Source organism: Aethalodelphis obliquidens, unplaced genomic scaffold, assembly GCF_003676395.1.
Source record: "Aethalodelphis obliquidens isolate GAN/ISIS:26980383/991018 unplaced genomic scaffold, ASM367639v1 scaffold35, whole genome shotgun sequence".
NCBI classification, from domain to species: domain Eukaryota; kingdom Metazoa; phylum Chordata; class Mammalia; order Artiodactyla; family Delphinidae; genus Aethalodelphis; species Aethalodelphis obliquidens.
In genome coordinates this window covers 9,023,688-9,037,369 of record NW_020837979.1, presented here as the reverse complement: position 1 = coordinate 9,037,369, position 13,682 = coordinate 9,023,688, and the positions used below count along the sequence as shown (strand labels likewise).

General features: G+C 47.6%; 2 protein-coding genes across 4 annotated transcripts in view; one reads left to right on the top strand and one right to left on the bottom strand.

Annotated features, from left to right (window-relative positions):
* NCAPH (non-SMC condensin I complex subunit H) overlaps window positions 1-10,829 on the top strand; it is a 47,335-nt gene extending 36,506 nt beyond the window's left edge. For 2 of the 3 annotated variants that reach the window (XM_027128961.1, XM_027128960.1), the window contains exons 17-18: window positions 255-330; window positions 10,380-10,829. In XM_027128961.1, coding sequence (XP_026984762.1) covers window positions 255-330; window positions 10,380-10,673 — 370 coding nt within the window. In that variant the 3' untranslated portion in view covers window positions 10,674-10,829. Of the gene's footprint in view, window positions 1-254; window positions 331-2,808; window positions 3,303-10,379 lie in introns of those variants that run through there. The other variant, XM_027128962.1, reaches the window with a different exon arrangement.
* NEURL3 (neuralized E3 ubiquitin protein ligase 3) overlaps window positions 1-13,682 on the bottom strand; it is a 79,215-nt gene that overhangs the window by 1,533 nt on the left and 64,000 nt on the right. The window lies entirely within an intron of this gene.

Here is a 13,682-nt window from a genome sequence, read left to right as displayed (position 1 = left end):
TCTGCATTGATAAATGAGTTAATGTAGCCCACCTTTAAAAAGGCATTTTTCTGCACCAGTGGCTGGAATGGAACAGGAAATATTTTATTTCCAAATAAGAAACTGGAAAAACCTGCTTCTAAAAGGCATCTGAAATGTTTCTTTATTTCTCATTAGTTTATTCACTGACCATGTGTATTCATACTTGATGAAAGAGCCTTTGTTCCTGGAATTGCAGTGACAGCTAAATACTTACTAGCCTCTTTGTTTTCCAGCCTGCCTCCCCTTATGGCTCAGAACCTCTCCATACCTCTGGCCTTTGCATGTCTGCTACATTTAGCCAATGAAAAGGTGGGTAAATCTGGTAAGCGTGAGCGTGTTCTCTGTGCCAACCTGCTGGAGCTTTCTGTCACTCATGAGCGGCCTCATAGGACACCTTAAATACAGCAACTTATGTGGTACCTTCAACCCACAGGATTAACCAGACACCTAAAAGTAACTTATAAAAAGGCCAACAGGTATGATTAGAAATGAAAATTATGAGGAAGACCCAAATGGGAAAATTTTAGATGCTGAAATTGTGATCTTTCAGTTCCCAACTTGAAACATAAGGTGCTTTTGCATCACTGGGTGTCAAAGGCTTTAAAGGCCAAATCCTGCCAGTGCTAACGTCAGGACACGTGGGAAACGTGGCGGAGAAAAGAGGGGAGAGATGAGGCTGGATGGAAACAGACTTAGGGAGAGAGCAGAGACGTAGAGGCAGCGCCAGCAATGCTGAGCCGCCATGGGCTATGAAGGATGTCTCGGGACTAGAGATGTCTTTTGCAGGAGGGAGACAGCAGGAGTGCTGACTGTGACAGTGTGCCGGCTCCTCCTTGTGCCCGGCCAGCCGACGGCTGAGCGGCTGTGGGGCAGTCACTGAGGAGTAGGCGAGACCCATCTTCTCAGGGGCTGGTGGCACTCCCGCTTCCCGGGAGGCACCCCAGCGAGGCAGCCAGCAAGCCCATGCGTTTGGTGCTGCCTGAGACTTGGTGTCCTTTAGTGTCCCCAGGACTGTGGGCTGGGCTGTAGCATATGCCGTGAGCATCTCTAGTGCTGGGGCTAGACACGTTCAAAGTAACACTGCTAAGCTTTTTGTTGTTGTTATAAATTTATTTTTTATTTTTATTTTTGGCTGCATTGGGCCTTCGTTGCTGCACGCGGGCTTTCTCTAGTTGCGCAAGTGGGGGTTACTCTTCCTTGCGGTGCGTGGGCTACTCATTGTGGTTTCTTGTCTTGTTGCAGAGCATGGGCTCTAGGTGTGCGGGTTTCAGTAGTTGTGGAGCACGGGCTCAGTAGTTGTGGCTCGCAGGCTCAGTAGTTTCGATGCACAGGCTTAGTTGTTCTGCGGCATGTGGGATCTTCCCAGACCAGGGCTTGAACCCGTGTCCCCTGCCTTGGCAGGCGGATTCTTAACTACTGCGCCACCAGGGTAGTCCCTGCTAAGCTTTTCTGAGTGAGGTTGGAATCTCACAGCATCCTAGTGGGCGTAGGTGGTGGTGGACTCTCCCACTGGGTGTGTTCCCCTAGCCCGCGCAGTCCCCTAAAATGTCGGGTGCCACCAAAGCTCAGAAACTTACCCTGAGTCCAAATTCTATGTGTTAGTGACTTCACTCAGTCGCAGCAGCTGGAGGATCAGTGCTGCCCTGGGCCGCGTGTCTCTGCTGTGAGAGAGCAGCTTCAGCGCCTCCGCTCGGTTCCCAGTAGACTGGGGCCAAGCAGACACACGGCTGGAAAGCATGAGGGACTCCAGGCTTCACTGAGGTCCATGTGCTCTGGCTCTGGCACCACCCTGCCTCCCCAAGCGGCAGAGCCAGCTTCTCTTGCTTTGCTGCAACCAAATCTCTCTAAGGGGCCCCAGGGAGCTCAGCATTTGAAGAATCAGGAGATGGCCCATAGACCATGACCTGTTGCGCTGAGCTTTGGGCTATTTGAGAAGATCTGACTGGTAACGCTGGCCAACAGTTACCAGATAATCTGCAGGGACCTGGGGTAACTCAGAGCTTAGAGCCACCAAGAGAAATCTTACAACACCTTGTGCCAGAATGTGACCCCTTTTAGGCCTGCCTGCTCCCAGGTTTTCACACCCATCTGGACTCTTCATCTACCGCTCTGGTAATGAGCTCCCCCTCAGCTGTCACCTGGGAGGTGAGGTTTGTGCTTTCCATCTTTAGCAGGAGAGGAAGGTGTGCCACCACACCATGCCTACCTCCAGTGCCAGGCAAGGCAGCGATGGTCCTGGTGCAGTTGGGCTTCCGTGTGAGGAAGGGCTTCTGACAGCTCTTTAGTCCTGAGGGGACGGTTGCCTGGGGCTGGTGAAGGATCCGGGGAATGGGAGGATCGGGGAGGCAGTGGGAGCAGGGAAAAGGCCTGTGCAGAGATGGGAGGGAGAGCGTGGCCATCATGGCCATCGCCAAGGTTTGAGGTTCCCGAGCAGTGAGGGAAGGGCCTGGAGAAGGTCATGCATGGCAGGGCTGATACACGTGTGCCATGGCCCCTGGTGGCCTCCCTATCACTTCCCACAGTGCCTTCCAGGGCCGAGAGCTTAGCTCTTAGACCGTTGATGGAGATTGTTGCGGAAATCAGAGCAGGCTTGCTTTTTTCCCCCTGCAGTTGGCAAGGATTTGGAACCAGCTTTTTCATGCAGATTATATTTGCTGTGACAGTTTTACTTATAGTCATGGGACAAACCTCGTTCTTTGTAGTCACCACCTTGTTTCCCCCAAGTTTGTTTTCTGATTCTTGTATCCTGTGGATACCAAAGTTCATGTGTGTTTGATCTTCCTTCAGAATCTAAAGCTGGAAGGAACTGAGGACCTTTCCGATGTTCTGGTGCGGCAGGGGGATTGAGTCCGTGGGGAGAGAAGCCCGTGCTTCCTCAGTGGCCAGGATGCCTGCACTTGGTGCTTCAGTGCCGTGGGCTGGTGGCAAGGCTGCAGCTGACTGCGCTGTGTGTCTGCTGCTCTTCCCTTCTCTCCTTCACTGTCTAGAACCAGCTGCCTGACGCTCTGTCCTTGATTAAAGTTTTCTGTTCTGTGGTGGCCACCTAGGAGGGAGGAGGGAGTCCTTATTATCCTTGATTAGGCAACTGTGTCCATTCTTTGTATCCTTGTATAATAGTTTGTCTCCTAAATTGTTCTGTTTCCATACTTTATTCTTGTAGAAAGGAATTTCCCGGTAGGCACTTGTCCTTTAACAGCTACCAAATCCATGTGTATAAAGTACATCACAAGTGTGCTTATAAATGTATATATAATGCTTAAAAATAAAATCATTTGGAATAATTTGCTTGGTAAACTATTTGAGTGCCCACTACATGAGTATCAGACCATGTCCTTATGCTCAAGGGGGGGCAGACTTGTTAGCTGGACCAGAGACCCACGTGTCAGTATAAGGCAGGAAGTGCTTAAGGGCTGAGGTGATTTGTCTTGTAGCAGAGTGGGGATTTCAAGATTGGGTCCATTGGGTCTATCAATTCTGCTAAAGGGTGATAATAGTAAAAATTGCAAACATTAAGTGGCTACTAAGTACCTTCTGTGGATGACTTTTTCGGCCTTCTTAGCATCCCTGTGAGGAACGTAACTGTTACGGCTCCCATTTTACAGAGGAGAAACACGTGCACGAAGGTAAAGTAATTCACATAAGAGCAGACAGCTGTCAAGAGGTTGGCCTTGAACCAGGAAATCTGCTTCTAGATCTTTACTCTTAGCTACTACACTATATGGCCTCAAGTCACAGGCTCAGTACTTGTAGATGTTGATCCAAGTATCCTGTCACCATTCATTGGGTAAACAGAGAGCTTGGATGATAGGTCAGAAGCAGTGAAGGATATAATTGGTAATTACTCCTGATAATAAAGAACTTGCTCCTAGGCCAAAAATGACACAAAACAAAAACCAATCCCTTCCCCTTAGGAACGTGCTTTCCAAATCGTGGCCAAAATATTAGCCACTCTGCTGTATTGAGAGGATTAGACTTGTGGACATGCTTTAGTAGGAAAAGCAGTGATGCCGAGTGAGAATTCATACCCTGTCCTGAACTTCCCCGGTGGCACAGTGGTTAAGAAACCACCTGCCAATGCAGAGGACACGGGTTCGAGCCCTGGTCTGGGAAGATCCCACATGCCGCGGAGCAACGAAGCCCATGCGCCACAGCTACTGAGCCTGTGCTCTACAGCCCGTGAGCCACAACTACTGAGCCCACGTGCCACAACTGCTGAAGCCCACGCACCTGGAGCCTGTGCTCTGCAACAAGAGAAGCCACCGCAATGAGAAGCCTGCACACTGCAATGAAGAGTAGCCCCTGCTCACCACAACTAGAGAAAGCCCGCGCACAGCAATGAAGACCCAACGCAGCTAAATAAATAAATTCATACCCTGTCCCGCTGGCTGAAGCCTCCAGCATCTTTTCCCAGGCCAGGGGAGTGCTGGTCCTCTTGCTTTGCTCTTATTCCCAGGATTAGAACTAGCCAAGCCCGCCCCTTCTCTCAGTCCAGCATACTTCTCTGTAGCGGGGTCTAGGCAGGGGCCGAGCTGCGGATAAAACTGGCAAGAGTCTTAACAGCTTCTTCAGTGAACTCCCTTCCCCTCCACTCTGCTTCTCGCAAGCTTCTCCCTCATTTATATGGTTGCTGTGTCAGAATTCATTTGGCTGCGTATAATTAAAAACCCAAATAAGTGGGTATGTGAGATAGTTTATTTCATGTAAAGTACATTAGGAGGTGGGTAGTCCAGAGCTAGTGTGGTGGTTCCATGAACTCATAAAGAGACCAAGGATCATTCCAGCATTCCAGCTTCTTCTCTGCCATCCCTAATGTGTAACCCTCATCCTTGTGTGTCAATGTGGCTGCTGGAATCTAGCCATCACATTATATTCTAGGCAGCAAGATAAGGGGTTGTGAGGGGAAGGCAATCATTAACCTACTTTCTGTCTACAGATTTGCCTCTTCAGGACATTTCATATAAATAAAATCATAACACAATATGTGGTCTTTTTTTTTTTAATTAATTAATTTTTATTTTTGGCTGCCTCGGGTCTTTGTTGCTGCACGTGGGCTTTTCTCTAGTTGTGGCGAGTGGGGGCTACTCTTTGCTACGGTTCGCGGGCTTCTCATTGGGTGGCTTCTCTTGTTGCAGAGCATGGGCTCTAGGTGCACAGGCTTCAGTAGTTGTGGCACTCGGGCTCAGTGGTTGCGGCTCGCGGGCTCTAGAGCGCAGGCTCAGTAGTTGTGGCGCACGGGCTCATTTGCTCCGCAGCATGTGAGATCTTCCTGGACCAGGGATCGAACCTATGGCCCCTGCATTAGCAGGTGGATTCTTAACCATTGCGCCACCAGGGAAGTCCCTGAACATACTTTCTTTTTAATTCTTTCAACATATTTGTAAAAGCTACTTTGAAGTCTTTGCGAAATCCAACATCCAGGCCCATTTAGCATTAATTTCTATTGAATGCTCTTTTTCCTTAATATAGATTATATAATCCTGTTTCTTTGCATGTTTAGTACTTTTTGGTTGAAAATCGGATATCAGATAAAATGTTGTAGTGACTTTGGATTCTATCATGTTCTTCTGAAGATGCTTAGATATTTACTCAAGTAAGAGTTGGATTCAAACTGCTAACTTTGTATCCCCTATGGTATGAAGTTATTGGTATCTGTTCTTATAGCTACCCACTGTTGCTTTTAAGGCCTGATTCCATAGATCTTCCCTCTGCCTGCAAAATTTGGAGATTGACCAAGGATCTGGGCAGAGATGGGATCATCCTCTCCGTGACTTCCTTGTTAGGATAGAGATTCCCCCATCTTCGAGCTCCTCCACCCCCTCTGGGCTCTGTCCTTCCAGCCCATCCAGCTTCAGATTTTTTTCCAGGTGAGATGCAAGTAGTTGGGGAATGCACCAGGGGGAGGAGCATCAAACTCACAGCTCTTGCTCCACACAGCTCTCTCCCAAGAGTAAGCTTCTCTTCACCAGGTGTCCCCCCATAGACACCTAGTTGAACTGTCAGCTGGGGAAGGCAGCCGATGCTCAAGCGTTTCTATCTTTTTTCTGCCGAGGGTCTCACACTGCCAGGATTTCTCCCTTTCAAATTCCCAGCTGCTTTCCCTAAGCCTGAACTCTGAGTTCTGGCCCCTTTAGCCAATAACACACCGTCTTCCACAGCCATAGCTGTGCAATCAGGCAGCTCCCTTGGGCCAGTAAACCACAAATTTGCAACGCGTACATTTTCCAGGTGCAGTTGGGTTTTTTTTGCTTTGTGTTTAATTAAAAATCTCTTCTGATTAATATTGTTAAAATGGCCATGCTACCCAAAACAATCTACAGATTTAAAGCAATCCCTACCAAATTACCCATGACACTTTTCACAGAACTAGAACAAATAATTCTAAAATTTATATGGAACCATAAAAGACCCAGAATTGCCAAAGTAATCCTGAGGAAAAAGAACAACGCAGGAGGCAATAACCCTCCCAGACTTCAGACAATACTACAAAGTTACAGTAGGCAAAACAGCATGGTATTGGCACAAAAACAGACATATGGATCAATGGAACAGAATAGAGAGCCCAGAAATAAACCCACACAGCTAGAGTCAATCTTTGTCAAAGGAGGCAAGAATATACAATGGAGAGAAGACAGTCTCTTCAGAAAGTGGTGTTGGGAAAGCTAGACAGCCAATGTAAATAAATGAAATTAGAACATACCTTCACACCACACAAAAAAATAAACTCAAAATGGATTAAAGACAAATATAAGACATGACACCATAAAACTCTTGGGACAGAGGCAAAACATTCTCTGATGTAACGTGAACCAATGTTTTCTTAGGGTAGTCTCCCAAGGCAATAGAAAGAAAAGCAAAAATAAACAAATGGGACCTAATCAAACTTACAAGCTTTTGCACAGCCAAAGGAAACCATAAACAAAACGAAAAGACAGCCTACAAACTGGGCGAAAATATTTGCAAACAATGCTACCGACGAGGGCTTAATTTCCAAAATATACAAACAGTTCATACAACTCAGTAACAACAACAAAACACCCAACCCAATCAAAAAATGGGCAGAAGACCTAATTAGACATTTCTCCAATGAAGACAAACAGATGGCCAACAGGCACATGAAAAGATGCTCACCATTGCTAATTATTAGAGAAATGCAAATTAAAACTACAAAGAGGTACCACCACACGTTGGTCAGAATGGCCATCATCATTAAAAAGTCTACAAATAACAAATGCTGGAGAGGGTGTGGAGAAAAGGGAACCCTCCTACACTGTTGGTGGGAATGTAAATCGGTGCAGTCACTATGGAGTACAGTAATGGAGGTTCCCTAAAAAACTAAAATAGCGTTACCATATGATCCAGCAATTTCACTCGTGTGCATATATCCAGAGAAAACTATAATAGGAAAAGATACATGTACCCCAGTGTTCACTGAAGCACTATTTATAATAGCCAAGACATGGAAGCAACCTAAATGTCCATCAACAGACGAATGAATAAGGAAGATGTGGTATATATATATACACAATAGAATATTACTTAGCCATAAAAAGAATGAAATGATGCCATTGCAGCAACATGGATGGACCTAGAGATTATCATACTAAGTGAATTAAGTCAGATAAAGACAACTATATATCACATGAGGAATCTAAAAAAATGATACAGGGATTTTCCTGGTGGTCCAGTAGTTGGGGGCTCAGGTGTTCCCAATGCAGGGGGCCCAGTTTCGATCCCTGGTCAGGGAACTAGATCCCACATGCATGCTGCAACTAAGAGTTTGCATGCCGAAACTAAAAAAGATCCCACATGCTGCAACTGAAGGATGCTGCATGCTGCAACAAAGAAAGATCCCACATGCTGCAACTAAGACCCAGTGCAGCCAAATAAATAAATATATATTTTTTAAAAATTAAAAAATGATACAAATGAACTTATTGACAAAACAGAAATAGACTCACAGACATTGAAAAGAAACGTATGGTTATCAAAGGGGCAAGTAGGGAGGGATATATTAGGAGTCTGGAATTAACAGATACACACTACTATATATAAAATAAACAAGGACCTACTGTATAGCACTGGAAACTATATTCAATACCTTGTAATAACCTATAATGGAAAAGAATCTGAAAAAGAGTATGTGTGTGTATGTATATATTATATATAATATATATTATATATATTATATAGTATATATATATATTATATATATATAATCTCCAAGTCATTTTGCTGTACACCTGAAAGTAACACAACATTGTAAATCAACTATTCTTCAATTAAAAAAGAAAAAAGAGAAACGTACAGAGTAGTACTCAATAAATGTGTGTTGAGGGCTTCCCTGGTGGCACAGTGGCAAAGAATCTGCCTGCCAATGCAGGAGACACGGGTTCGAGCCCTGGTCTGGGAGGATCCCACATGCCATGGAGCAACTAAGCCCGTGCACCACAACTACTGAAGCCCGCGTGCCCAGAGCCCATGCTCCTCAACAAGAGAGGCCACGGCAATGAGAGGCCCAACACTGCAACGAAGAGTAGCCCCCGCTCTCTGCAACTAGAGAAAGCCCGCGCAGCAACGAAGACCCAATGCAGCCAAAAATAAACAAACAAATGTGTTGAATGAATAAGTGATCCCTTTGTAAAACTGAAAAAACAAAATGTGACAATCAGTGAACAACCATAGAACACAAGACGGGTGTGTGTGTGTGTAATCATAGCTCTAAAAGGACCCAGCAATGGGAAGCTGGACCAGACCCCTAACCTCTCTGTGCCTCAGTTTCCTCAACTGTCAAATCGGCATAATCATCCCTTCTTTGCCTAATTCACAGGCCTAGTATGTAGAGGGGTTGTCTGGGGAAAGTTGAAGTTGTACAAGCATAATGATACCTATTAGAGGACCTTCTGCACTAATTTTACAGACGTAATACTCCTTTTTTTTTTTTGTAATATTCTTTCTTAATCCCCTGCTGAGGCAAACAGGAAGTTCATTGCTTCCTACTAGAATTTGCTACACATTTGCTATTCTGTAAGACTAGGACTCCAGGATCGGAGTTTCCAGGCCAGAGTCCTGTTTCCTAGTGATGATTCAAAGCAGAGAGGAAGTCTCCGTTTACTCATCAGCACCTCAGATGTGCTGGGTGCACTGTTGACATCTGACTAAAGAAGCAACCCGCCTTCCTCTGGACTCCACCATCAACACAGTTCACCTTGGATTCTTGTGACAGCCCTGACTTCATCACATTTTTTTTTCATTAAAAATGATTTATGAGGGGGCTTCCCTGGTGGCGCAGCAGTTGAGAGTCCGCCTGCCGATGTGGGGGACGCGGGTTCGTGCCCCGGTCCGGGAGGGTCCCGTGTGCAGCGGGGCGGCTGGGCCCGTGGGCCGTGGCCGCTGGGCCTGCACGTCTGGGGCCTGTGATCCGCGGCAGGGGAGGCCACAATGGTGAGTGGCCCGCGTACCGCAAAAAAAAAAAAAAAGGGAAAAATTATTTGAGGGATTTCCCTGGTGGCGCAGTAGTTAAGAATTCGCCTGCCAATGCAGGGGATGTGGGTTCGATCCCTGGTCTGGGAAGATCCCACATGCTGCAGAGCAACTAACCCCGTGCGCCACAACTACTGAGCCTGTGCACCGCAACTACTGAACCTGTGTGCCGCAACTACTGAAGCCCACACACTCTAGGGCCCAAGTGCCGCAACTACTGAAGCCCATGTGCCTAGAGCCTGTGCTCCACAACAAAAGAAGCCACCGCAATGAGAAGCCTGCGCACCGCAACCAAGAGTAGCCCCCGCTCACTGCAACTAGAGAAAGCCCACACGCAGCAATGAAGACCCAATGCAGCCAAAAAAAAGATTTATGAAACCAAAGGTTGGGATTGCATTTCTGTCCCTTTGTAAGATTTTCACATGAATAAATCCTCAAATCAGGGAGGGAAAAACTCTTTGTCAGATTAAATGAGACAATATCACATTTGTATCTCTCTAGCAGAACTCTCACAGGCCACACGGGGCCTCTCTCTCAGTGGGTTGATATCTCAACCCTGTTCATTCTGGATTAAATGTCTCTTCTTGTTTATGATATCCCTGCCCCATCTCAGCAATGACACTTCAGACTGTGTGGAGCTGCAGTGGGCAGTTGGGGTCACATTTCCAATGTAAATAAACTTCCTTTGTTTTTTGGGGATGGTTGGCTGGAAAGTTTCCTTCTGGAGCTCTGCTACACAAGCTTATTTTATTTCCCCAGGAAGGAAACAGAACAGTCTTCCAAATTTCCTTGCTTGCCAGGAGGCTCTGGGGCAAATTGTTCAGATCTTCTGAATCCAAGCCCAGAGTTATTTTTCCTAACAGAAATCTTTCTCCTAGAGATACTTTTCCCTGGATGAGAATGAATGGAATTCGTATACAACTGGGTTTGCCCAAGTGGAATCTGGTGCCAGTTCCTCAGGAGTTAAAAATATTGCGGAACCAGAGAAGAGGGGGACCCTGCCCTGGAGGGCAAGGTGGAGGGATCAGAGCTGCCCTCCCTCTTGCCGAAGGAGCAATTGGGGCAGGAACACAGGTCATGGGGAGAGAGTGGGCACCTGTAGACATGACGGTGGAAAGTCCCCGTGTGCCAGTAGGAGAGGCGGCCAGTGTGGAAAGAAAGGAGGACACTGAGATGGACATGCTGAGCTACACGGTGGGCATCCTTGCTACACTTTGTCAATATGGAGGCCCAGCAGGAAGAGGGATACATTGGGAGACTGGGATGGACATATACACACTACTATATATAAAATAGATAACTAATAAGGACCTACTGTAGAGCACAGGGAACTCTACTCAATACTCTGTAATGACCTATATGGGAACAGAATCTAAAAAAGAGTGGATATATGTATATGTATAACTGATTCACTTTGCTGTACAGCAGAAACTAACACAACATTGTAAATCAACTATATGCCAATAAAAATTAATTTAAAAAAAAAGGAAGCCCAGTTGGGAAACCATCTCTCTGTTCTTACAGACGAATAAGAGCACTGAATTCATGGTACTGCCTCTGGATCTCAGTCACCTCCTATGTTAAAATCGAGATGGGTGTTGTTTCAGCAAGTGTCTAGTCAGGAGACAGAAACCTGATACATGTACAGGGAACTTACCTGTAAAAAGAACTGCTCACTGGGTATAAGGAGTTGTTGATATTGAAAGGGTAAAAAGAGAACTCTCACTCTAAGGTATCGGGTAAGTAGCAACTCCCAGAAGCACCCACCCCAAGGGCTGGGAAAGCCAGGGAGGGGAACAAAGAGAAAAACTCAGAGACTTCGAAGAGGGGCTCCAGAGAGTGGAGACTCTGACCCCCGAGGGGTGCTGCTCGGCTAATGCTAGTGTCTTCCACAGGACACGGTGAAGCTGGGTCTGAGGGTTAGAAAAGCTGCCAACTGCAGCCTCAGGAAGGAACAGCCGCTGCTGGGGGTGGGTAAGAAGGGTGGCTGGGGACCCTCACAGGGTGGGGAGGTGGGTCAGGGGGCAGGTCCCTTTCCCGCCAGCCCTGCAGTCTCCCTCACATGCCTCTCCTAGGCATAAACTGACAGGGAGTGGCTGGCAAGGCAGAAACGTGATTTGCAGAGCACCAGACACAGCATCACCCAGCAGAGAATAGGCGGTGGGTTTGGAGCTGAGAGATGGTTACTTCATATCTGACACAGGGTGGGTCTCATCTCTAAGGATTTCTAAAACCCTTCCTTCCATTGCCAAAAAATTAATCAACAGTCGATCTAAATAGAGTATCTTACTGGAGCCAACCTGGGGATTGTAACCTGGGAGACAGTCTTTCAGAAAACTCTTGAAGACGGTTCCGCCTGTTAGAAGTCGAAGGCACAATCGTATACATTTTCAAGACAAGGGATTGTACACCAGATAGCACACTGACATTTTACATAACGTTCACTAAAGACCAGATCTGCCTGTACAAGGTGAAGTAGGTGACCATGACCCCTTTCAGGATTAGGAAGGAAAAATTCAGCTTGTAAGGAGTTAAATTGCTGGCATGAGAAGAAGGATAATAAAACACTGATCTTTTCGGTGGAGCAGGCATTCCCACCTTTGAGGAGGTCTGATTAATGCACAATGCAGATGCCCGTTAGGGAGGGCCCAATACGGGCAGGGAATATGTTATGCTTAAATTTTCTTGTCCTGCGGTAAAATATAAACTTTATCCATCACTTCCTACTTTTGTTTGAAATAGTATTTATTTGTATTTGTTTACCTACTCTTGACCACGGAGAATAGGTATAAGTATACATCTTGGGTTGGCCAAAAAGGTATGGAAAAACCCAAATGAACTTTTTGGCCAACGCAATATAAATAAAGATAAATGCCCATCTGCCTTTGCAGGGCAGAGACTGGCCAAGGGTGTTCCAGGCTGACAGCAGGAGCAGAGGCACTGAATGAGGGGTGCGGACCTGGCTGGGGCACTGCAGCCCTTTGCCATCCCCATCCCCAGGCACAGGCTCCTTCCCTCTTCCAGCTGCCCCACCCTCTTCCCTCATCTTTTCAAGCCTAGAACATCTCTTCTGTTAATCTCCACTACTGCGCCAGCGAAAAGCTCCATGTGCCCGGCCCCAGTTCATCTGGGTTTCCCTTCCGGCCTCTCTCCCCCGGCTCCCCTCCGCTCCCTCTTACACTCTTGTGCTTCGGAGAAGCCTGTCTCGAGTCCCAGACAGGAGCCGTTGTGGGCCCTGTGCCCCCTTGAGCCACCCACCCCTCCCCCACCTCAGAGGCTCTCCTGGTGAAGGCGCCCCCGGGGGACCTCAAACACCTCCACCGTCTGCCTTGGTTCCCCAGCCTCCCTCCGAAGGACTGCTGCCATGCACCGCAACTCCAGGGAGAGCCTCAGCAGTCACGCCCCTTGACTCCAGGTGCAGAGTGTCCCGGGGGCTGCTCTCCTGCCCCGTCCATCCTCCTCCCCGCAGGCCTTCTCATCGCTGGGGTGCTGGGGCCCCCGCAAGCATTGCTGCTGTCGGAGGGAACCCTGCTCTTGAGACAGGAAGGAGGTGCTGTCGGAAGTGGAAGAGCCCCTTCCCTTGTCACCCGCCGTTACCGCCAGGCCCCGATCCAACACGCCTACAACTCTTTCCAGTTTCCTCATTCTTTGAGAACAGGAGAGGATCCTGGAGCAGTGACTGCTGTCACTTACCCATTACCCAGCCCCTCTTCCTGGCAGGGTACCCAGCTGGAAAACTACAATTCCCAGACTCCCTGCACCTAAGTGGGTCATGTGACTCAGTTCTGGCCAGTGTCTTGTCAGTGGGACCAACAGAAAAGTTCTTTAAAAGAGCCTGTCCTGAAGACACGGAGATCACTTTCCTCCCCACAGATACACCAGAAATATATCTACACGTGGAACAACTCCTACAGAACACCCACTGAACGCTGGCAGAAGACCTCAGACCTCCCAAAAGGCAAGAAACTCCCCACGTACCTGGGTAGGGCAAAAGAAAAAAGAAAAAACAGAGACAAAAGAATAAGGACGGGACCTGCACCAGTGGGAGGGAGCTGTGAAGGAGGAAAGGTTTCCACACACTACGAAGCCGCTTCGCGGGTGGAGACTGCGGGAGGCGGAGGGGGAAGCTTCAGCGCCGTGGAGGACAGCACAGCCACAGGGGTGCGGAGGGCAAAGCGGAG